We start from the raw sequence: 24,799 nt of genomic DNA on the forward strand, positions 1-24,799 counted from the left end.
ACCAGTTGGCATTGTGTTCATTCGCCCGCAGTCCACAGCCCACACGGTCACACTCCATTCAAGAGCGGTGTCGTGTTTTCTGTTAAGTTGGTGTGTTTGGTGCATTCAGGGCATTGGGCTTGATTGATCGATTGTGATTTAAAGCAGAGAATTCAGTGTCAGGTGACTCCCTTTTTTCTTACCACCATGTTGGTCTTTTTCACTGCTTGCGTGCTTTGGCTCTGCTAGTTCCGCACCAGAGGTTTACCCGATGGTGAATTCTGGTGCATCTGCGGTAGCACATGAGTAGTTCTCTGTGGTGTCCTCGTTTGTGCATTTTTGCATTTGTTGTAACCTTCACATAAAATCCCAACCCGTGAAAGTTTATAGATGTTAGAAATGGTATGGTGAAATTCAAATACAGTGTTCCACTAAATGGCATTAGCGTAATCGTATGTAGAAGTTATTTGCCAGATGCTTTTAGAATAGATACACAGTTTGTAGGATTAAGTATTTCATCCCGCGAGATCGTTTTCCTCCCAAAGTCAGCTGTTTCTTCCTGTTTGGTAAAGTTTGTGTAGAAGCGTTCTACCTTCTCACCAAAGTAAGCCCTGTTTTCCAGCTTTTCTGTTTGGGGGCCAGAGTTGCCCACGTATCTGCCGTAGCCCCGTCGCTGGCCGTGGTCCGTCAGCGCAGCCTGTGCCCCGGGGACTCCTTTGCTCGCCTCTTGTGGCGCCTTCCACCGCAGCCTTGCCGATCCGATCGAGGCCCTCGGTCCTCCTTGCCTGCGCTGCTGTGGTCCCCTTATTCCCGGGCTCTGTCACGTCCCCTCCAGCATCACATTAGCAGGGTGCCACTCCTCCACCTTCGGCCCCAGGGTCATTGGGCCGCCTTCCGGCTCGGCGAAGCCTTCAGTTCCCGGTGCCCGGATGTCACGTGGGGCTTCCCCATGCGCCCCCTGCAGCTGCTCTGCAGCCTCTCGAGTGACAGGCAGGGGCGTTTTCGGTCTACTTCACGGAGGAGGAGAGTGGGCCTCGGAGAAGCAGACACATTGCACCGTGGTCACTCTGTCCGCGGCAGTGGATCCAGGACTCAGACCCGGGTTCTGGCCTCAAGTCCAGGCTGCCGGTCACCCCAGGCTTCCTGTGTCCCACGGCACCTGTGTTGCGGGGAAGTCCAGTCAGCTGAACCTGCCGCCCGCCGTTTTTGGCCTTTCTGCTTTCTGCCTTTCGTCCCTCCGGGCCTCTGCCCGAGTCCTGTTGGTGCTCTCCCAGCTCTCTCCTGCGTCGGGTGCCTGGGCCCAGCCTCCCGGGTCCTCCTGTCCTGGGGGGTCGTGCGCCTTCGCTGCATACCCTGGCAACCTCCTCCGGCTCGGCCGTGGCGTCTGGGGACGACAGGCGTTCGTCTTCTCAGACCGAGCCAGGGACTGTGTCTTCTCTTTCTTCGCATCCTCAGTAACAGCCAGCAGAGGTCTTTGCTTTTGGTGAGCATTACCAATGAACTAATAAGCCCCTTTATGGAAGGTGAATACCACGCATATTTAATCATTGCCAAATAGATTCAGTTTGGCTAAAATATGCTCTAAAATGGATTTAAAAGATTGTTTTCAATGTTTATTTTTGAGAGCAAGAGCGAGAGCGAGCGTGAACGGGGGAGGGGCAGAGAGTCCCGCGCGCGCGCACGCTCACACACACACAATCCAAAGCAGGCACCAGGCTCGGAGCTGTCAGCACAGAGCCCGATGTTGGGCTCAAACCCACGAACGGTGAGATCACGGCCGAAGCTGAAGTTGCACGCTTAACCGAGCCACCCAGGCGCCCCTAAGATGGATTTTTTATTGAATCCTTTGGTTTGCTTTGGTGTATTTAGCTGTATCCCACAAGATTTGAGATGTACGTATTTTCATTTGCATTCAGTTCAAAATGTTTTCTGTTTTCCCTTGTGATTTCCTCTTTGACCACTGGTTATTTACAAGTGTGTTGTTGGTGTTATTTTCCAAGTATTTAGGATTTCCCACATAAGCCTCCTGTTATTGATACCTAGTTTAATTCTGTTGTGGTCAGAGAAGATACCCTGTGTAATTTCAGTTCACTTAGAGGTATGGGGACCTCATCTGTGGTCCAGAATGGTCTCCTGTGATGAATGTGTTATGTGTAAAACACATAAAAAGAATGAATATTCGGCTGCTGTTCGGGGAAGTGTTTTATAAATGTCAGGTCATGTCGGTTGATAGTGTTGTTCAGGTCTTCCGTATCCTTCCCGATGTCTGCCTGCTAGGCTCTGCCCGTCACTGAGAGGGGATTGTTAAACTCTCCAGCTCTGTTCCTCCTGTTGTTTCCATCATGGATTTTGAAGCAGATACTAGGTTTAGATCTACTTCATGGTGTTCTGTGCTCTTAAAGAATTGACATGTTAGCATCATGAAATGTCTCTTTATCTCTGGTAATATTCCTTAATTTGAAGTTTGCTCTGTCTGAGACAAATAAAGCCATTCCTGCTTTCTTTTGATTAAAGTCTGCATGATAGATCTCTTTCCATCCTTTTACTTTAAACCTGTCCATGTGTCTTTATTTAAAGTGGGTTTCTTATAGGTAGGATATAGTTTCTTATAGATACCATATACACAGTCTGACAATACCTGTCTTAATTGAGATGCTTAAACCATGTACATTGAATGTAATTATTGCTATGGTTAAATTTACATCTCCTATAGTATTTTTTTCCTGTTTGTCTTATCTGTTTTGTTTCTTTTTCCTTTTTATCATGACTTCCTTGGATTGAGTTTTGTTTGCTTTTTCTAATGATTCCATTTTAATCATTCCATTCCAGCATTGTCTTAATAGCTGCATCTCTGTTTCATTTTTCTTGTGGTTGCTTTAGGCTTTACATATACATCTTTAAATTTTCATAGTCTACAAATAATATTCTACTACTTTATGTATAATGCAAGAACTTTTATAACAGTAGACTTTCATTTTGCCCTCCCATACTTTCTGCTGCTGTTGTACATTTTACATACATACATATATGTATATGTATATATATATATATATGTGTGTGTGTGTGTGTATATATATATATGTGCTATAAATCTCACAATATATTGTCTTACTTAGTCTCTTCAAACTGTTACAACAAGATACCAGAGACTAAGTAGCGGGAATCTATTTCTGTAGAAGGGAGGCTGGGAGATCCAGGATCAAGTTGCCAGCAAGATTAGGTATCTGGTGATTGCCTGGAGCCTGATCCTTGAATGGCTGTCTTTTTACTGTAACCTCACATGGCAGAAAGGAAGAGGGAGCTTCTGGGGTCTCCTTATATAAGCGCACTAATCTCCAGCCTCGTGACCTAACCACTTCCCAAAGGCCACGCTTTCTAATAACCATCACCTTGGGGGTTAGGATGTCAACATACGAATTTTGGGGGAGCCACAGACATTCAGCCCATAGCATACATTGTTACCATTTTTGCTTTAAATAGGCAAAAATATCTTTGATGCTCCGTCTTTGTGCTCTTTATTTCTTTTGTGTAGATTCAAATTTTTTCCTGGTATCATTTTCCTTCTACCCAAGAAATTCCCTTTAACATTTTTCATAGTACAGCTTTTCTGGTAATGAGTTCTCTAAGCTTTTAATTTGCCTTCAATTTAGAAGGTGCTTTTCTGGGTAAAAGATTTTAGATTGACTATCTAATATTCTTTCAGTACTTTTAACAATCTCTCTCCCTTGGTGTCTCGTATAATTTCTGATAAGTCTGATGTTCATTTTTCCTTTGAACATAGTGTCTTGTTTTGTTTTTTATTCTCTTTTCACTGCTTTTCAACAAGTTGATTATGATATGCATTGGCATAATTTTCCTTATATTTATTTTGGTTAGGGTTTGTTTAGTTTTTTGAATCTTTGGACATACAGTTTGCATTAGATTGGGAACTTGGTCAGCTGTTGTTTCTTCATCATTTTTTCCGTTCTCCTCTGCCCTCTGTCTGGGATTATAGTTATACCTATGTGAGATGCCCGATACCGTCCTACAAGGCAGTGATGCCACGTTCAGTTTTTTGGGTCCCCCCTCATCCCCTTTGTAATATTTCTTGCTACATCTGCTAATATTAATCTTTTCTTCTGCAGTGTCTAGTTCTGTTAATCCTAGCTAGTGTATTTTTAAGTACTGTAGTTTTTCATCTTTATAAGTTCCTTTTGAGCCTTTTTTTATGTTTCTCTCCTCATTATGTGATAATATCTCCTACCTCTTGAATATCTAGAACATGTTTATAACAGTTGTTTTAACAACTTTATCTTCTGGTACCATCATGTATGTCGTTTTTGGATTTCTTTCTATTGCTTAATTTTTATCCTGATTGTGCGTCGTATTTCACAAGTTCTTTACATTCCTAGTAGTTTTTGTTTCTTTGTTTTTTGATTGGATGCTGGATATTGTGAATTTTATATTGTTGGTTCCAGGGTTTTCTAGTATTCCTTTAAATAAGGTTTGATTTAAAAACTTTCCTGGTGTGTAATTATAGTTACTTGGAGATTGCTGTCAGTCTAGGGGTGATTCAGCTTCACCGTAAGACTCTTTTTGAGGATTCTACCCCAGGCCATGTGTGTTAGGTCCTTTCACTGTAGCTGGTAGGAATGCAGGGGCTTCCTGACCCTGCAGGAACCCTGCCTGCTTGTTTGCAGTGTGATTCCTTCCCCAGACTCAGGCAGTTTCCTCTTGCACAGACACAGAGAAGTCCTTGGCCAATGACTAGGGAGACACTTTGTAAATGTCTAGATCCCTCTCTGTGTAGGTCCCACCTTGGTATTCTGTCCTACAAACTATAACCACCTTTGTGTCGTTGAATTCTTGTCTTTTCCAACTCAGCAAGACCACTGGACTTGGTTTGGGTTCCCCCTCCTGTGCTCTGGCCTCAGAGGGGTATCCCAACAGTGATTTGGGATCACCATAGGGCTTACTTCCTGTCTCCTTTTTCTCAGTGGTCATGGTCCGTTGTCCAGTGTGTGAGAGGCATCACTTCATATATTCAGTCCAATTTTCTGGTTGTTGGAAGTGAAAGGGGAAATCTGATTTCTCTTAACTGCATCTTGGTTAGAAGCAGAACTCAAGTTCTTCTTTTTCCCCCCTCTAACGTTTTCTTTTTTCCTACTAAAACATGACTCCTGGAGGTAATAATGCGTAATTAACACAGCAGACCTTTTAAAAATCAAACTTTCAATAGAAATGAAACTTTCTGATCGTTTTAACATCTTAAATATTCCCTGTTGTAAATAACAATGGCATATGTTAAATATTTTCATTTATACTTTAATGTACCAGGAAATAAATTATAGTACAATACCAGAAAGTGGTAAAATGAGCTCTTTGACATCTCTCCACCAAGACTATAGTCCTGAGGATGTGATTGGGTTTTTTTCCCCCTCACTTTCAAACCTTGTAGCCAATTAAAAATAGTGCTTGGCTGTAAAGTTGCATTCTTTTTCTCCTAATTTTACTTTGACTTGAACTTAGTCTTATGGATGCCGTGGAATTGTGGAGCTTTAGAGCTGAAAGAAAGCATTAGAGGCCACTTGGTCCAGTGTTGTTGTTATGTAGATGATGAGACTGAGCCAGAAAGGAGGGGACGGCAGGAGGGCCCAAGCACCGCCCCTGTCGTGCATGTCACTGTCTTCTCACAGAGCCACAGCGCCTTCCCTGACTGGAAACTGTCACCACCCTGTGGTGTCTTGTTGGAGGAAGATGGTGGGACATACATTCAGGGGCTGAAATGGCCAGTTTTTCCATACAAGTGGGATTTCATCTGAGTATTTTTATGTGGAAGGGTTTTTTCCTCGATGTAGGTATTATTATACAAGCAAATATCATTGTATGAATTCCTTTAAATAAAACAGCCATTTTTTCTTGATTCCTTTTTAATTTTTTTTAAGTTTGTTTTGAGAGAGATAGTGTGAGCAGGGGATGGGCAGAGAGAGAGAGAGAATCCCAAACAGGTTCCACACTCTTAGCACAGAGCCCCATTCAGGGCTCGATCTCACAAACGGTGAGATCATGACCCGATCCAAAATCAAGTCGGACGCTTAACCACCTGAGCCACCCAGGAACCTCTTGATTCCTTTTTAAACAAAGGACCTATTGACAGTAAGATTGTACCAATGGAATGAGGTAAAAAACTATAGTAAGTTTTTGTTGATCTGGGAATAGTTATTAAATATCCGTTAAATTTGATTTTTCTCCGTTCTCTGTGGCAGAGGCAGGTAGCGTGCTGAAGTCACGGAGCGAGTGGACACCTCGGAGTTTTGAGGAGGACAGATGTTGGGCTGAGAGGGCCTGAGAGCAGCAGCGTCTTAGCCCTGAGAAGAGCGGGCGTTCTTGGCCTTCCCCTGGCGGGATGTTTGGACTTGGTGCAGAAAGGAGACATAAGGGGCAGATTGAGTGAGGAGGCTGTGGGCGTGGGGGGCAGAGGGACTCGAGAGGCCTCCTAGACCAACACAGGTGCATCCACACGGGGTGGGGAGGAAAGTGGAGTCAGGAGGAGCCGCCAGGTGGAGAACAGGGAGGCCCTCCCTGTGAGGCGCGGGGGTGCAGGGAGCAGCGGGCGATTTCTCTGTGGGGGGAGTCCTTGCCCTTGCAGTCCTCAAAGTAAAGCTTTAAGAAGTTGTAACAGAGGGTTCTGTGGAGGCAGAAGAGCCCGGTGGGAGCCCCTCTTACTGGGAGGCGCTCTCACGGCGCTTACTGGGCAACAGGGTGGTTCCCGCAGCCTCCCTGGCTGTTCGTGCTTTGCCAGCCTCAGGCTCCCAGCTTCTGTGACCACTCCTGAGGGGGTGTTTCGGGAAGATGTATGGAGCCCCACAGATCAAAGCTCCTGTGTCGTCTTCCTCTCGGTAAAATAGCAGCTGAGTCATGTCTGTCCATGCAAATTAGACGTGACTGAGCACGTCACTCATAGAGTTTACTAAGGAAAGTTTTCCTAGGCCTCGTTCAGCAACCTCTTATCAGAGAATCCCACCGACTCTAACCTACACCTGTTGCGGCGGTTTGAGTCACTTCCCCTAATAAATTTCTTACTTCTTAACCAGTGTGTCTGTCTAGTTTCCCTCTCCACACAGTCCCCCCAACACACACACACACACACACACACACACACACACACACACACACACACCTCTCCACTTCTCATGTTTTCATTGTGAATTAGGAAGAAAACAGAAGGTTTTGTCCTGGGCGAGGACAAAAGCAGGAAGAGTATGCAGTCATCTAATCCCAGGTTGGTTACCCTGAAAATCTGGTCACTTTTATCTTTAAGATTACGCTGTGGTTATTGTGGACACCCAGGTTTGCCCAGCAGGTACTTGTAAAGCTAATCGGACCCTATGCCTCAGTATTTCAGCCTCTCTCCTCGTTCCTTCTCAGGGAAGCGACGTGGTACTCAGTGAAGAGCTCAGGCGTGCACTCACACTTCCTGGTTCATGTTATTTAGTGCCCCGTGCCTCAGTTTCCTTATTTATAAAGTGGGGATTATAATAATGCCTGTCCTGACACGGTTGTTGTATTAAATGAGTTTAAGGCACTTACAACAATTTCTGGCACAGATTAAATTCTTCGTAAAAGTTACCCGTAGAATTGCAAATAGTTGTTGTGTTATTCTTCACGGGCATTGTTGAGGTTGTCTGCATACCTCAAGTCTCAAATAATGACTTGTTTTCCAAGAATAGTGCTTACAGTAATACAGTCTGTGCCAAATAAAATGACAAGGAGAGACTGTGCCTGTTGGCAGATTTTTTTTCTTTTGTTCTAAAGGAAGTGTCAATAGTTTAGCCTAATTAAGTAATTGCCTTGCAAACATTGTTATCTGTAAGTGAGTTGCTGGGTAAGTTCTAAGAGCATAATTATTTAGTTTCATTTTTCCCAATGAGAGGGGACTCGGTTTTTTTGGACTTTTAGCTTGTTTTTAATGTGCATTAAAAAAAAAAAGCTCCCGCTCAAAAAACTGATTTACTGGATTGTCAGTTTTGTAAACTGAATCACAGTAAGCTTTGAGTCCTTTAGCATTATTTTTCCCTTACGTTTGTTTTCTTAGGTAGCTGTGTTGAGGAGGACTGCGTTCTCTCTTTATTTTTTGTAATCCTTGTGGTCTCAAGCGAGAAGTGCAGGACGCGTGTCTTCCGTTTTCAGTTTAGGCCTTTGGATCTCACACACCGATTTCCGACTTGGTTCTTGCCATCTATGTCTGTGAGTTGTGGTCACATATATTGTTTCTTGAGCTCATCTAGTAAAGACTGTCTCGAAAATTTTAGGAAGTTTTTTTATTTTGAAGGCTTTTTTTCCTTCATCATTTTAATAATTCAAGGTCCATCCCCCCTTTTCACATACAAGTCTTAAGCTGTGAACACTTTGTGAAAATAGGAACTAGATCATCTGGAACAGTTGGGGGCCTCGGATACAGCATATCTGGATACTGGATGTGAAAGATGTTAGAAGATTCATTTTTATAATACCATACTTATATTTACATATTTACAGTTGATTGCTTTGTTTCTATTATTGTTTCTTAAGTCACTTGAGCCATTTAAGGAAAAAAATGATTAATCTTCACATTTTACAAGAAGACCTATCCTGGAACAGTCTTATATAAACAAGAGTGCTTCTTAAAAGTATATGTATTAGAACTTTAGATCAGACCTTAATAGAACTTCATTACTCTCTACGTTAGCTATTGTTAGACTTCAGCCTGAGGAATGCATTTATTCCATATACAAAACATAACTTCCTCAAATCTTCAGATACATTCCTTTGGTTTTACGCGGCACCGCTAAGAGGCCTGATTCATCTGTAACTGCTTTTTAAAAATCTGTGTTTAAGGAGGCAGCAAGGCAGAATCTAGTTGTGTATTGTAGGGAGTTAGTGTATCTTTGGTGTATAGAACCTGTTCGGTTCCTATTATTTGAAAAATACAATTGTTTTTTAATGTGTTATCTTACGTTGATGCAAGTGCGTGAAATATATACCTACACGTTTTGGGTCAGGAGTAGGCAGGAAGGAAAGTTTCGTTTCTTCTCCTTTAACCTTGATGGGCCTTCGGGGATACTGAGCGACTCTCGCCTGTCTCTCTCAAGGCACTTTCTGCTTAGATTCTGACCTTGAGATGCGGAAATCTGTCCCTCGCTCCTTGGTGCTCTATGAGCAGAGGGTCTTAGGGTTGGTGTTGACAGTGTACTATTTAAATTCTCGTGAGGAGCTTCTGTGTGTCTTTGCCGTACTCCTTGAATTTGTTAAGGTGAATTTTTTTTTTTTTTTTAAACTGCCCATGATGTTGATGGCTGCCTCATGGCATTCTAGAAGATTCATTTCACTTTTAATTGGGACTCCTTTGCAGAGACTGCCATTAGGATCATTGTCACAGAACCCCCTGAGTGTGTCTCCCATTTTGCTGTTTAGGAGATGTTTGCTGTGAGATCTCTCAACTGTGCTGTTCCAGGAATTTTGAGCCTTTCCAGTTATGGTCATTCGCACTTAGTCAAGTCCCCCCACTGGCAATGTTGGTTACCAGCAAGATGCCACTGTTCCGACCGTGAGTGCATCCATAATATCTTTCTCTTATTTGCTAGGCAGAAGATGGTGTTAGTGATTGCGAGCTGCCGGCTGGCACCCTGGCAGAGCAGGAGTAAGTGAGTGCTGTTCAGCTTCCGGTCCTGTGAGTCTGATGCCTTTTCCTCCATGTTTTGGCATCACTGCCAAACACATGCATTGAAATCCTTCATGATCATCAGTTTGTCAGATGATTATATTGTTGCAAAGAGTCTGTCCAGGTCCTTCGTATCTTTTTTTTTTTTTTTTTTTTTTTTTTTTTTTTTTTTTTTTTTTTTTTTGTCACCTTAGTGTATGTCCATTGTGATGGGGACAGAGGCATTGATGTTGGAAGAAGGCACAAATGTATCAAGGCAAGACTAGTGATTTTAGGTGTGGTGAATGATGACAAACTGCTCAGAGGGAAAGCTTTTCCAGAATGCCGGTGGCGTCAGCCCTGTGCTACACGAGCTGTTGTTCAACAAACGACGTTTGGGCCCAGTCCTGTGGTGCCGCGTGTGTTCTCCACAGTTTACTCGTTATTATTTTTTTATTTTTCTGTGGATTGCTTTATAGCGTGGTGTGCTGTTGCTGTCTGCCACACCTATGTTACAGGGTAAGAGGAAGTTTTCCATTTGCTTGCACAGTGCATCACAGAAGTATGAACCCCCGAAATGCAACAAACCAATGAGGTGGTGGGCAAAAGGTGGGCAATCTCGGGAGCACCTTTTCTACTGTCTTCCTCTCCGTGGGAGTGAGTACCACAGCCCTGAGCAAGACCCGTATGCATGGCCGGGAGACAGGCAGAGAACGCCGTGGAAAGGAGGTCCCACCTGTTGGCATTGAACTGTGGAATTGGGCCCCCGCCATCCTCAGACTCAGTTGTGTGGCCTGTAACAGAGAAGGGTGACTTGGAGCCATCTGACCCGGTCTGTACGAGAACGGTCGTTAACGCTTTATGACCGGGACCAAAAGACAGACCCCGTTGCACATCCTCCTGTATCTGCATCTACCTTGTTTGCTGTTGTTGAGTGAGGCCCTCACATTTGCTGTATTGTTTTAGTCCTTTACTTCTAAATCCGGTGTCATGGCCAGAAATTCTCTGTGTACTAAAGAGCATTTCAGCATTAAGTCCTTGAGGTAACAATTTATTTTATCGGAAGGTATGTGTGGCTGCATATGTGGCTGACAGTGGTGGTCACAGCATCGTCTGTTAATTTGGCGAACGTTTAGAGTCCACCCCGAGTGAGATAGCCAGGCACTTTCTCCCTTTGTAGAAAAGTACTTCTGCAAATTGCCACGGTAGTTAAAATACCACAGGGAGGCTAGCTTTGGATGTGTGAGGTTACCGCTTATGGTCCCAGGTCCTTTGTCCCTTTGCATAGAAAGTACCCACTTGTAGTTCCGGAATGGAAACTTGTACAGAAGGGGACAGTGAGAGAGGAGGATCCTAATTACAAATATAAGTGAATTTGAGCTTAATCTGCCCATATTCAGGTTTATGTAATATTTCTCTTCTGGTTTCCTTATAAAATGTTGTTTTTCACTGGGCTACTAGTTAGGTGTATTCTGCTAAGAGATTTCATATCTAATAAATCCAAGGTAAGAAGGACTGTAATAGGTTAGACTGTTTTCCCACAGAGTAGGGGGATGCATTCGTCCTCTTAGAATCCCCAGAGCCCCAGCATTTATTATGAGTTGAATTTAATTCCAGCATGTTTAGGTACAAGAAAAACATTTACGAATGAAATGAAATTGTTGGAAAAAATGGTTTTTATTAAGGAAACCTGATTCCTAAGCATGGAAACTGAAACCCTTAAATTCTGTTCAGTTAAGTCACGGGCTTTGGGGTCAATACTAATGATTTGGATGATCATCAGAAATGTCAAATGGCGAGTGATTGAGTTGTAGCTTTTTCTTTATCCCATGAAATAATCATCGGTATTGTTACTACCTAACTGATCCACTTTGCATTAGGGCGATCACTCAGCTGACATGAATTTCCTGTGGTAAATTGGTACGGTACCAAAATGATTAAGCCCTCCGTTGCGTTTGACTGCCTCCCCTCCCCCCTCCTTAGTCTTGGTTCAGGGTTTTTATGGTGTATGATAAATGAGCTGTTAACTAATTTTGTGTCGAAGTGAAATAGAAATTTGGATTATTGGAATTTATTATTTGGGGGCATCTGGCTCATCCTTGTTTTTGTTTGTTAAACAGGAAAAGGACCAGCGCAGCCTAGACATAAACACTGCCAAGTGCATGTTGGGACTGTTATTAGGAAAAATCTGGCCCCTTTTTCCAGTTTTTCACCAATTCTTAGAGGTACCAAATTGCTATTTTATGGAATGTATGTTTGCTTGCTTAGAACTACCAAGTATACTTTATTTAACCATTTCACGTAATTTTGTCTGTTGTACTTTTCTGCCTTTAGGAATTATGGTGACGTGTAATTGCTGTCCGTGAGCAATTACCCGTTTTCTTGGGGTGTGTCTGTGTGTGGGGTCATGTGTCGCATCGCTCCCCGGCGCAGGTGCAGGCAAGACAGCTGGAGCTCTGTCCTTTCCTTTCTCTCGCCCCACTCGGAAAGCTTTACTTCTGTCAGGATTTCCTACTCTGCATGAGCAAGATTCCCTTTCTTTTGTGGCTCTAGATGAATTTCCACTTTGAGCGAGCAAAGGTTAAAAAACAGCCTTCTGCCTTCTTACTAAAAGAAGTTTGTGATATATTGTTATCTAGTCTCGTCTAGATAGATAAGAGATCTGTCTTCTCTCCAGGAACTTGGGGACCTAGACCAACCTGAGCGTTAGGCGCACTGGCAGTATCCCCCTCAGTTTCCACTTGCTTCACGTCTGCGTTAGAAAAACGCCAGCGTTTCACTCCATCGTTGTTTGTTTGCTTTAAGTGGTAATGATCAGAAGTGCTGAGCTGCTGGTTCTCAGGAGCTGGTTTTGATGCTGTGTGATGCTGTAGGACCTGAGAGTGTCTGAGATGCAGGTTTGAGCTACTTGGGTTGTCCCACATGGCATCCTTCTTGCCCTCCAGCCCCAAACCCTTTAAAAGGTGCCCTTTGCTTGAAAGGATGAGGGTGCCGAGTCCTTGAGGAAAGCTCGGGCCGTACCCTGACCGGCTTCACTCCTGCCGTAATCTTCTGTGCCACCCACTTTTTGTATGGGTCCGGAAACACTTGCAGCTGATCCGATTCTTTGAGGACTGTTACTAAAAATTGCTTCTGATGTTCCTAACCAGGACTCCTCAAGACAGGTCTAAAAACTCTAGTTTTACTGTGAGAAGTGTCTGTTTACATGGCAATCCATGTCTGCGAATGGTCTGTTCTAATTTCTCTGGCCATCCCGTGACATGTTAGCTTTCTTTGGAAAATGAGTAGAAATAGGTCCTTGTTCTTGGAGTTGAGTGACTGAGCCTGAGTGGGAGGTGCGTTTTAGCTGAGAGACCTTGCCGCAAGCAGGTCTGACTGCACAATTCCAGAAGCATCTTCAACTGTTTCCGTGACCGATGTTTGCTTTGCACTGCTTAGGAAGTTCAACTTGTAGTCTGTGCTTTGTTCTCTCTTTTACATTAGTTTGCTTTTTTTCTTTTCAAAGGACACAGCGATCCTTTCATTTGAGTTTCTCTTGTGTTTGCATCCTCAAAACCATTGGCTCAGCTCTTTGCTTTTTGATGTACTTGTATTGTTTTCCGGTGTTCCTGATTTTTAGTGGTTAGGATTCCAAAGCTGTTGCATCTGGGTTTTAGTTTTCAGTCTTTCTACAGGAATCGTGTACTTTAAAATATACCTGCGGCATATTTCTTGTCTAAGAGGAATAGAAAAACCACTTCATGGGTATCCTTGATTTGTTACTTTTGTGATCAGATTCAAGTTTTGCATTGTTAGAACAGTAACTTTCTTCAGTGGCTGGACAGAGCACCTAGCTCTGAGACCGCTGGTAGCACTCCGGAAGTTCTCGTACAGTAAGTCGCTGCTGTGTGTACTTTGTGCTGACACCTGGCAGTGAGCCGTGCCGCTCAGGACAGCGTTATTCGTGGGAGCGGCTCTTCTCTGGCCCCTGCTTTCTGCCAAGCACCGAGTGAAGTACTTTACATAAATTCTTTTAATTCTTGCAGTATCTCTGTGAAGTAGGTTAATTACCTCTTTTTTATAAAAGGACTTCTGCAGGTTAGAAATTTCACTTCTAGGGACAACAATCACGTTTCTTTGATGTGCTTGTCATTTTGTGTTGAGCCCTCATAATATTTTTCTAATGCAAATTGTCATCTTCAGTTCTCTTGCTCTCTCTCATCCTTGTCCTCGATTGGTGCTTACCATACCTCAAGTGGAAAGAGTTAACCTTCGTGAACTTGATTATGTTGATTCATACAGCAGTTGAAACCGTGCCATTTGTTAATTCTGAGTGTCGATAATTCATATTACTTTTCCCTCCATCAGCAATCAAAATACAAAGTTATTAACAAAGACCAGTGGTGCAATGTGCTAGAGTTTAGCAGGACAATTAACCTTGACCTCAGCAACTACGACGAAGACGGAGCGTGTAAGTACCCGCGCTGGGCGCCCTCACACCCCCGCCACCGTGCATTCGCACATCCCCCTGTGAGGAAGAGCCTCATAGCCGTGTTGTTTTCTCTCTCTCTTTAGGGCCAGTTTTGTTGGACGAGTTTGTGGAGTGGTATAAAGACAAACAGATGTCCTAGGACTTTATGCATAGCAGCGAGAGAGTCACTGTTACCACAGATATGTCAACCATTAGCCATAAATTGCTGTTTGTATCCAAGCGCATGCTGCTTTTCTTGCACTGTCTCCCTTCTGCAGGGACGTTGTGGTGTTTGCTATGGAACGGGTCAGCTCTGCTTGCTGTGTAGCATTGTTCTCTTGGAAGGCTGCTTTGCGGTTTGTATTTACACTACAGATTGGTGAATTTGCCAACGTCCTCACTGTGATGATGTGTATATTGCTGTTTAAATTTTGTATATGTGTATAAAAAGAAAAAGCTTCACCTAGAGATTATTTCTGCAAAACTGTATTGTAAAAATAATTTTTGTGGCATATTTCTTAGTCCCTTTTTTCAGACGAACCAATTCTACTTTATTTGGTCTCAAATGTAGCATTTCAGAAAACAAGAGAGAACAACTGTTACCACAAGCAAATGTTACCTGAATTAACCTTCTTGTTTAAGAGGCCAACTTTCGTGAAGCAGGTGGGAGTCCTAAATTTTCAGAGGCATATACCAAATATAATTTGGTTTACTTAAATATGAGCACTTTTAAACGACGGAAGTTCTAATTACTTGAACATACAGACACGCACCATGCCACAAGCCTTTCCACCATGCGAGGTGTAGGATTTTATCCTCTGATGTTAAAGCCGGAGTAGTTCGAATATAGGTACACGTGAACAAATGAAAATCGCACCTTTTGAAAACGAGCTTGAAACTCTCGTAAACTTCCTTCAGCGGTTCTGTTTCTCCTTTTGCATTCTCCTAGTCAGTGTTGGGTCTGCCGATGCTTCCCGTGCCATTCGAAGTAACCTTGATTTCGCCTCCTCCGTGGAAGCCGAATGGTTCGCTGGCAGTTTGTCACCGCAGAGCACTTCTAGTTGTGGTTTGGATTTTCAGTTAAGCTTTCACGGTGTCTAATTTTCTAGTTTTTTGGAAAAAGAACTCTACTGTAAGCGAGAGGTTTCGTTTCGTTTCGTTTCGTTTTGTTTCTCTCATGCTAGGCTTTCCCTGGCAGAATGTCCATTGCAGGCAGTGGACACGAAACCACCAGCATTGAGCTAACTTTATTACGCAGTAGGACCTTTCCTGGAGGGGCCACTCGTCATTCATTACCTGGGTAATTTGTACAGAAAGGTGATAGCCATTATTTATGTGGATGAGGAAACAAGAGTAAACAGGACGGTATTTGGGGGTTTGTATGCTGTGTCTTTTTTTCCCCCCCCCTTGCCTTACCCTTCTTGAGGAAATTTTTAGGTAACATGTTTCCCCTCAACTAACTGGTGCTATTGAATGCCTGATTTAGTCCCTAAAGTTTTGTGAAAACGTAAAAGTCTAATGATATAAACCAAGTAAAAAGCTAATGGTGCATTTGAACAAATGAATCCTATAGATGTGAGCAGGATCCATGATTAAATAATGATTGGAAGAGGTTTGGGTTATTTCAAAATCTGGCCAAAAAAATCTTTTGGATTAAATGTGAACCTTTAAATGGCATTAAATGAGTAAAGCACACAGACGATGCTACTCTTGACCACTATGTCACAGTTTATTTGCAAACAGTGTTCAGATTTTCATATTATTTTTTTCCCTAACTGAACCACCAAAGACAGAAATTTTGTATGTATATACGGTGTGTGTGCATATACAAAATCATGATATGGTAGAGTGAAATTACTTCCTTTTTCTACCAAATAGAAATGTTTGGTTTGCTGTGAAATAAACCAGAAGTGTGAAAAACTCTGTAGTGATTAAGCATACTTGATCATTCCTTGCTTAGGAATTGTAGACTCACTTCTACCTTACAAATTCATACCGGTTTGCACAAATTAATACCTGAGAAGCATAGAAGGTGTTGATGGCAAGCACAGCTCTTGGGACCGATGTGTTGCAAGGGGTTCCGTTCCAACGGGTGCCTGTTACTCCAGTGGCGATTGGCCATCGCCAAGTCTGAATTGGCGAAGAACTTGATTTGTTTCCAAAAGTATCCTGTAAAGTTAAAAAAACAAAAACACACTTTAATGGCCACAGTTCTTAAATTTGATCAATTGCAGTTTTGTTTAAACAAGTATGAATCACAGATAAAGTTGTTGTAAAAGTTATTGTTAGAAACTGGAGAATGTTTTAAACACTAAGCACAGTTAATCCTAAAATAAAAGGATTGTTATGGGGAGACGTTACATTTCATCCATAGTGAACATTTTGATGATGGGCGGAAAACCCGAGTGAAAACTGTTCGTGGTACAGAATGTGAAAGTAGGTATTCCAACGTGATGATAATCTTGCATATTTAGAAAACTCCAAATAATTTTCAAACTTCCTTGAAAAATAAGCCTCTGTGACTGTGGAGTGCTTGCCCTCAGTTCTTGATTTTATGCAGTCAGCACTTGTTTCTAGGGAGCAGAAAAGGGGCCAAATGAGTAATAAGATACTTTTCTCTTAAAAATGTTCCTAAGTTACATAAAATTGAGCAGTCATCAGACACTTATTTAGTGGTTAATGTTAAAGAAATTAGGGTGCCTTCTTCTGGTTTTTCTTTCTTACCTGTCTACACCTTTTCTCTCTTTCCACTGTGTTTTGAACTACACATTGCAATACTCTGTTGTCATGGAATACAACTTCTCGGTGTTTCCTGGTAGGTCAGAAGTTTCATGATTTGATTTGCCATGAACACCCACTGTAATGTTACATGCCGCTTTTTTGAAGCATGAACTCTGAATTAAGTTTTTACAGAATCTGACCAGACACCCCTCTAGATTCTCATTTAACAACGGACATCTGTTGCCTCTCAAGTCTCCATTTTAACAGTGCTTTTGAAGTTTATACAGAAAGCTTTCCAAGTTAGTTTGTGCCCTTGGTTTTTATTCTTACAACTGCTAAAATACCTCTGTAAGCCTTATCTTTTATTCTTTCATATGTTGTATAATAAATGTATAGAATTCATTGACCAACTAAACGTTGGGTGTCTGTAAATGAGACCAAAACATGGGTTGCTTTTTATCATAGAATCCTTTCCCTTGGGGGTTACTGTTAAGTGGACAGCAGCCAACCTGTAACTGTGAACGCTTCGTGTCGTCAGTATTTGCATTACATCCATAAACGCGTGCAAGTCCTGTGACTCCAGCTTAACTACAATACTGTTATGCCACCTAACTTGAGTACAGCAAACTGGTTTTAGGTTTTCATGGAATTGATGTAAAATGATATCCCATAAATAAAAAGTATTTGTGTTTGGTTTCAGAACTGACTTGTCAATTCTTTTTTCACTTCCCGGGCTTTTGCTTCAAAAACCACTGAAGGTAGTTCCAGAGTATTTTTATCTTTTATTTTCTCCTCTCCTCGCCGCCCCCCCACCCCCTGCGCCAATTCTTTATATTAAAGAATTTCAAAGCTATAGAGAAAAAAAAAAAAACGGAAGAATACAGTGAACACCCATCCATATACCTGTCACCCAGATTTTCTGCTCGTTAACATTTTGCCACCTTTTCTGTACCACCGAGTGTGTGGGTGTGTGCACACACACGCACACACACGCGTGCATACGCCCTTCTCTGTGGATAGGTACGCTTGTTTCTGAACTTGAGAGTAAATTACATTATGAAGCTCCAGACCTCCAATTTTGAAACAGGGACATTTTTATAACCGCAATACAGTGATCACACTCCAGAAATTTAACATTGATCCAAGACTATTACCTAATATACAGCACAGATTAAAATCTCTCTGTACCGATAATTGGCCTTGATAGCAATTTTGTTTTCGTAATCTGGAGGAAAGCGTTGCATCTGGCTGTCATTCCTCTTTAGTCTCTTTTAAGCTAGAACGGTTCCAGATACAGTACAAACGCTCCTCAGCCAAACTGTGATAAGAAGATCTACAACCGCATGTTATATATTTCTAAAATACCGAGCAGATAACGGAGTGTCTACTACGTGCCAGAGCCGGACAGAAATGACCACTCTTACTGCCTCCAGCGCTACCGTGCGGTTAGTGTCTAGCGTGTGTCAGTCCTGGTTACCGCTCTCTGAAAGTGTCTCACGTTAGAATATCCGCTCCCTGGTGGCAGGACCTCTGGCCCGGAGTGGGTGCCCAGAAAATGTACGCAGAAGGAAGCAAGTCACACAGTTCGCACTTGGCAGAGAATTGCCAGGAGCTAAGAAACCTCGCGTAAAGATGAGAAGATCCTCAAGGACTGATCCAGACTTTAAGACTCCCAGAAGCTTGAAAGTAAGACCGGAGGTCGAAGACAAGATTCCTATCATACAGAATCCAGACGCACTCTGTTTAAACTGGTGCTGTCGATGGTGTTTCAACGATAATTTGGACCAAAAGCTGAGGATCAAATCAAGAAGATAACTCTTGCAGACACCTACAAAGGCGGTGGTTGGAATGAAGGGAAGAGCTTAATTCTATATGGATAGTAAGGAGTGGGAGGTGGCCAGTGTTAGGACCGAGGACCCAACCTGGGATACAGCAAATAGCAGAAAACCACAGGCCGCTTCATCCAGTGCTACAAAATAGGAATATGAGATGTGTTTCTCTGGGCAATACTAGTCTATATGAAAATTCACAGGACTTGAGGGGTGCCTGGGTGGCTCAGTCGGTTAAGTGTCCAACTCTTGATTTCGGCTCAGGTCACACACAATCTCATTCGTGAGATTGAGCCCCACGTTGGACTACCCTGGCAGCATGGAGCTTGTTTGGGATTCTCTCTGTCTCTGCCTCTCCTCCTGTCCCTCTCTCTCTCTCTCTCAAAAATAAACATTTAAAAAAATTCAGAGGAATTGAAATAAAGTTCTCCAGCAATGTAACAAACAGGGTAGACTGGGGAGAGAATAAATCACTAATGCCTGCTCAAGACAAAAAACCCAGCTGAGGTGCGTTGCAGCAGACTTCCGAAGGAAAAAGGGTTACAGGGGGCACCTGGGTGGCTCATTCGGTTAAACGCCCAACTTCGGCTCAGAGCATGATCTCACAGTTCATGAGTTCGAGCCCTGCATTGGGCTCTGTGCTGACAGCTCAGAGCCTGGAGCCTGCTTCAGATTCTATGTTTCTCTTTCTCTCTGTCCCTTCCCACCCCCTCTCAAAAATGAATAAACTTCAAAAAATAAAAATAAAAAAAAGTTTATAGGAAGTTTGCTTCAAAGGAAGAGCATTTTTAAAGACCACTTTTTGCAATAAGGGGATGAAGAGGAAAGTGAACTGAAAAATGACAAACACCCACAGGAAGAGACGGAAGGTCACCGAGTCCACCCCAGGGCTACAGAAGTGAGGAAGAGAATTAGCTACTTCTGGACAGCACCTTTCTTGCTTTCTTTGAACCAACAGGAAGGCAGGACGTGTTCTCTGTGGTGCAGTATGCATTACATCATCCTGTATGACTTGCTTGAACGTTATCCCCAAATCTTAGTGTGAAGAATAACTTTCAGGCAGAAGGTGAGAGAAAAGCTTTCATGATTCCTTTAGAGAAGAATTGCCAGTGGAACTTAGTTACAGCTAGAGAGGAAACAAACCTATCACGTAAGGAAAGAACACCTCAAGCTTGCTGGCCCTGTCTACTTATCTAAGCATTTAGGGCAGAAGATAATCCAAAATAGACCACTTTTGCCACTTTCGGCCCATTCAGCAAAAAATAGTTTGGGTTCCCCCCCCCCCCCCCCAATTCGTTCCTAACATTTATCTTCAATTGCCATAACAAAAAATAAAATCATCCCGTGTGTCCAAGTACTTGCTTAGAAATTATGGTGAGTAAGTAGACTATGCTGAGAATAATAATTGGAGACCGAAAAACAGAAATTGTCTGTAGTAATTAAATGGAAATGTCTTAAAACATCATTTAAAATGTAAATCTCTTCTCCTGGAGAAGTGTATTCAGTCCTTTGAAAAAAATTCCTTTGCAATCACTCCCTGAAGCATGTGGGTTGTGAAGAACCAGGGCAGGAAGGAAGTAAGCTGAGGAGTGTTTGTGTTCTTCCAGAGACATCTCAGAATTGCCTACATTTGAATATCTGAAATTCAAGCTAGCGTTTTCTAGAAATCTTGGGATAAATGTGATGATAAAGAAGAGCTGCAGCTGTACTCACAGCCAGTGAGCTAATTCACCAAAAAGTGTTGGCCAACTTTCAATAGTATATTAAGGGCCACTGCATTTCATGTCTCCTTGCTTCTTACGTGTTTCGGCTTCATTGCCTGTGAGGGCTCCTACCCAGTCCATTTTGAGAATGGGACTTGGACGAGGGTTGTGATTCCATCACACATAATCCCGATAGATTAATACGTGCATTTTAGCAACCTATTCTGCATGTCTCAGAGTGCTCATAAACGCTTCAAGTTCTTATTCCTCCTTTATTGCTCTAATCAAGGTTGATTTTCAGATTCTCAGTATAATCATTGTATCAACAAACTTTATATGTTAGGCAGGGCTCCTGTGTGAAATTGGGAACACGGGCATTAACGTGTAAGTGCAGAGTGGGGACTGGAGTAAATAGAAAATCACCAGACTGAAGAATTGGAAAGGACCTGGGGGTCTTGTGCCCATTGGCTGTAAGTGGCATCAGCCACTTACAAATAAATGGTAGATGAGAAAGACACCAGCTCAGTCGGAGCCTAGAGTTCCTCTGGAGAGTAGGGCATTATAGGGATAGATGGGGACTCGGCCGAGGAGAGCTCTCGGGGGGCGTCTAGTCGTGTATGCAAAGATAGCAATAGGGGCGACATTCGATTAGGCTTTTCAGGACAGGAGTTTGTGGTTGTCACCAAGAGGTAGCGATACAACTGATGAAAAGATGCCAACAGAAGTATCTCCTGACAAATGATAAGGAATGTACCGAGGCAGCTACAATCAAGCAGCGGGACAGTCGAGCGTGTTTCCTGGTGGAGGCACACCTTCCCAGATTACCAAAGTTCACTCTGGGGAAGGCTGACTGTAGTGGAAAACTCGCACACAGTGTGAGGCTTCTAGCAGGTGTGAATGCTCCCTTTGCCCTCTTACAGAGGGTGTAGCCCTCTGCCATCCTCTGGAGATCGGCCCTGAGCCTGCCCGCTCAGCAGATGGAGGAAACTGGTGCAGAGCACCCCAGCCCGCTCTCCACAGGAGGGGCACAGGAGGGGCACGGGAGGGTCAGTTTTCCTTCCCCGGGGCCCAGCCACTAGGCATTTTCTGTAGAAGGGAGGACACTCCTGGGAGGAAGACCCCCGAGGTTCAGCATGGGGAGTGGGAAGCTGAGATGCTGGGAGGTGAGAAGGGTCTGACAATACGGCAGAGGGACTTAGGGGGAGGAGAACTTCCGTGGGGAGCAGTGGGGCAAGCGGGACCAAGGTATGGACGAGTGCTCAGAAAGCGGGGAGTTCGTCTGCTAACAGATTTTCAGAGAGCCAAGTCTCAGTAGCAGGGAGAACACGCAGGCTAGCAGAGAGCCTGTGCTTTCTCCACGTCATCAGAATTGAGTCAGTCTTCATACAGCATATGTTCTTTTGTGGAGTCTGTCAGAATCTTTGCAGCTAAGCAGTTGGGTCTCCCCCTACCCCACCTTCACCCTCCCTGTTAAAAGAACAGGCTGCTAGAAGGCACCCACAACCACCCCCCCCCCCCTTGCTCCAACGTGGAAATCGGAGGTGTAAGGGAATAGACTTTTATGGGTCTTTTAGGCAGAGTACTTTTTGAATTCTGACCACTATGAGATGACATTGTAGGTGACAGGCTCATGAGAGGGAACCAGAAAACAATTAGATTTTCTGGTTCAACACAATCATCTTTGTTACTTTAGACGCTGAATATCGTGCATATATTCATGGACTTTGTTTTGAGAGTTGATTGCTAGCAAGCTGTGATGGATCCGAAGGATGAAGACAGGAAGGCCAGTTGGTGGCTTACTGGCATCATTTAGCTCCTTTCAGAAGAGAAGACGGTCAGCCAGGGCGACGTGCTTTACGCTCATCTCCTGAGACACCTTTCAACCGTCATGGGAAACATGTGGAAGAAATGGAGGTTCAGAACGTTTACGTAACTTGTGCTAAGTCACGTGGCCGGAAGGTGGGGAGAGTGAGGATTCAACTCGGATGTGTCCACCTCCAACAATTTGCTGAGGGAGCCACGTGGTGTAGAGAAAATTTTGCCACGAGGAAAGTTGAGGCACGGGAGCCCTGTGCGTGCTGCTTGGGTCTCCAATAGGGTTATTGGTGCCCCTCTCCTGCGAATTTTATCGAGTTCTAGGAACACACGACGTTCAGGGATTGGCCAGTTTCAGAAGTGGGAATGTTTATGGATTGGTTGTACTTCAGCCATGAAATTGAGGTCACTGGAGTAAGAATATTGCTGATTGGCTAACTCAGAAGTGTGGGGCTGGCTTTCAAAGGCATGGTCTGATGTGTGTGAGTTTTCCAACACCACTAAGCATTTAACTCAATTCTGACACTATCTACCTGGGTGGATCCCACAGCTTAAGGGCTGAGTCCACAAGACCGCGTCACATCCCCCCTCCACTTCAGACACCAGTTGCAAGAGCATTTGTCACCTGTGCTTCTCACCAACTGCCTATACGTTGGAGGTTTCCACATCCCGTCCTTGGGTTCAATTAACTTGCTAGAGTGGCTCATAGAACTCAGGGAAATATTTACTTACATTTACCAGTTTATTATAAAAGGATGTAACTCAGGAACACCTGGATGGAGAGATGCATAGAGAACGGTTTGTGGGAAGGGGCATGGAGCTTTCATGCTCTCCAAGTGTGCCACTTTCCCCCAAATTCCATGAGTTCCCCAACCGGGAGGCTCCCTGGACCCCGTCTCTTGGAGTTTTTATGGAGGCCTCATTACATAGGCACAATTGATTAAATCATTGGTCATTGGTAATTGAACTCAATCTCCAGACCTTCTATGGACGTGGGGGCAAGGGGGTGGGACTGAAGGTTCCAACTCTCTAACCACATGGTTAGTTTCCCTGGAAGCCAGCCCCATCCTTAGGTTACCTAGGGGCTTTCTAAAAGTCACCTCATTAACATTACAAAGGTATCATAATCCTCTCATCACTTAGGGAATTTCCAAGGGCTTTAGGAACTATGCCAGGATCTGGGATCAAAACCAAATGCACATTTCTTATTATCAGTCACAATATCACACATGGGTACTGATGATACAAAGCTGTCATTGATCAGCAGGGACAAGTTTAAAACCAGTTCGAGTAGTTATTACATGTTACTATGGCCAGTGAACCTGCTGCTTTTCCCTCCTTTCTTGAAGTGGAGTATAAGACCTTTTTATTCTCAAGATAAAGGAGAGAAAGGAGATGGTGATGGAATGAGGGACTGGAGATAAGCAGGAGGAAGAACCAACCCTACAGCCAAGTGGAGACTTAGGGCAAGGGACCAGTTTTCCCCTGAGACAAGAGGGGGAAATGGCTATGAGTAGGCGGCAGTTAAATGGTGTCACCTTATGAGACCTGATCTCAGAGACTGATTCAAAGATTTCTACTGAGAGAGGGAAGGGAGAAGTAGGAGGTTCAAGGAGAGAGATAGAAGTATGGAAGAGCCCCTGAGGAGAATGAGAAATGATTAAGGAATAGGTCTAATTGCCTCGAGAGAAATAAAAGTAAGGGAAACCCAGTGACGCCATGTCCACTGGTTTGAACTACCATGTATCCTTGAAGGCTTGCATATACTTTGCATTGTTTTCTAGGTAAAGGGGTGGTAAAACAAAGTGGAAGTCTCCATAGTTGAGATGCCATACCTACTAGTCTTCAAATCCAGACCAGCCCTGTGGTCAATCCCTGTGAAGAGTTAACACACTTGGGCAGAAAGACATCATGTGTAAGAAGGTAGCAGAGAAAGACTAAGGCAAGCGTGAGAAACTTCCTAAGTTACTGGAGTGGTGCCATCCAGCCAGTGGCTTTTGGTGGCTTTCAAGCTGCAGGCACAATGGATGATGACATTTGTGTGATTATTCTGGGATACTGGCATGGGTCATCTGGTAGATTAAAAGAAAAAGTGGGATGAGAGGGCACGCTGTGCTCAGAGTTACAATATGAGGAATACCAGACTATCCCTTACTAATTTGGAACAAACATCAGAGGAGGTCAGATTTTCCCAAGAATACAGTAAGCTCTACAGAGACTGAGATACTAAGGTAGAAAGACAATTTATGACTACTTAGATGAAGAGGACTCACCCAATGGTGCTCTAGTTTCTTCCTGCAGGCCATCTCCAGGGCTAGAGTCCCACCTGACAAACAGGAGATCTTGAAGGATGTTCTGGAGGATGGAAGTGTAGGAGACTAAGAACCTAACTAGGTAAGAGACAACCACTCCTATGGGGAGCAGTCTAGAAATGGAATGGATGGTAATGGGAGGAAGCTGAAGAATGGATCTGGGTGGGCCTCCCCACCAGGACTGTGACATCATTGGCATGGTAACACATTTAATAGAGAAAAAAGAATCAGAGGTTGACTTTCCCCATCATTATCCAACCCTGTACTCCGCAAACCCAAGCTTTGGAGACTAATTGGAATAATTCCATGGACCAAGGAGTCCTAATATCAGG

The 24,799-nt window shown here is 43.5% G+C and overlaps 1 protein-coding gene and 1 long non-coding RNA gene across 5 annotated transcripts in view; one reads left to right on the forward strand and one right to left on the reverse strand.

Annotated features, from left to right (window-relative positions):
* The window catches only part of DCUN1D4 (defective in cullin neddylation 1 domain containing 4), an 84,954-nt gene extending 67,444 nt beyond the window's left edge, over window positions 1–17,510 (forward strand). For 3 of the 4 annotated variants that reach the window (XM_049632068.1, XM_049632072.1, XM_049632069.1), the window contains 3 exons: window positions 11,758–11,862; window positions 13,985–14,087; window positions 14,192–17,510. In XM_049632068.1, the coding sequence (XP_049488025.1) occupies window positions 11,758–11,862; window positions 13,985–14,087; window positions 14,192–14,247 (264 nt within the window). In that variant the 3' untranslated portion in view covers window positions 14,248–17,510. The remainder of the gene's footprint in view (window positions 1–11,757; window positions 11,863–13,984; window positions 14,088–14,191) is intronic. The other variant, XM_049632070.1, reaches the window with a different exon arrangement.
* Window positions 16,087–24,562, reverse strand: LOC125923646 (uncharacterized). Its single transcript, XR_007458107.1, has 3 exons — window positions 24,429–24,562; window positions 16,449–16,660; window positions 16,087–16,256 (listed from the first exon to the last, which is right to left on the reverse strand). It is a non-coding gene; the product is annotated as an uncharacterized LOC125923646 (long non-coding RNA).
* Window positions 24,563–24,799: the final 237 nt, after the last annotated feature.

Source organism: Panthera uncia, chromosome B1 (assembly GCF_023721935.1).
Source record: "Panthera uncia isolate 11264 chromosome B1, Puncia_PCG_1.0, whole genome shotgun sequence".
Lineage (NCBI taxonomy): Eukaryota > Metazoa > Chordata > Mammalia > Carnivora > Felidae > Panthera > Panthera uncia.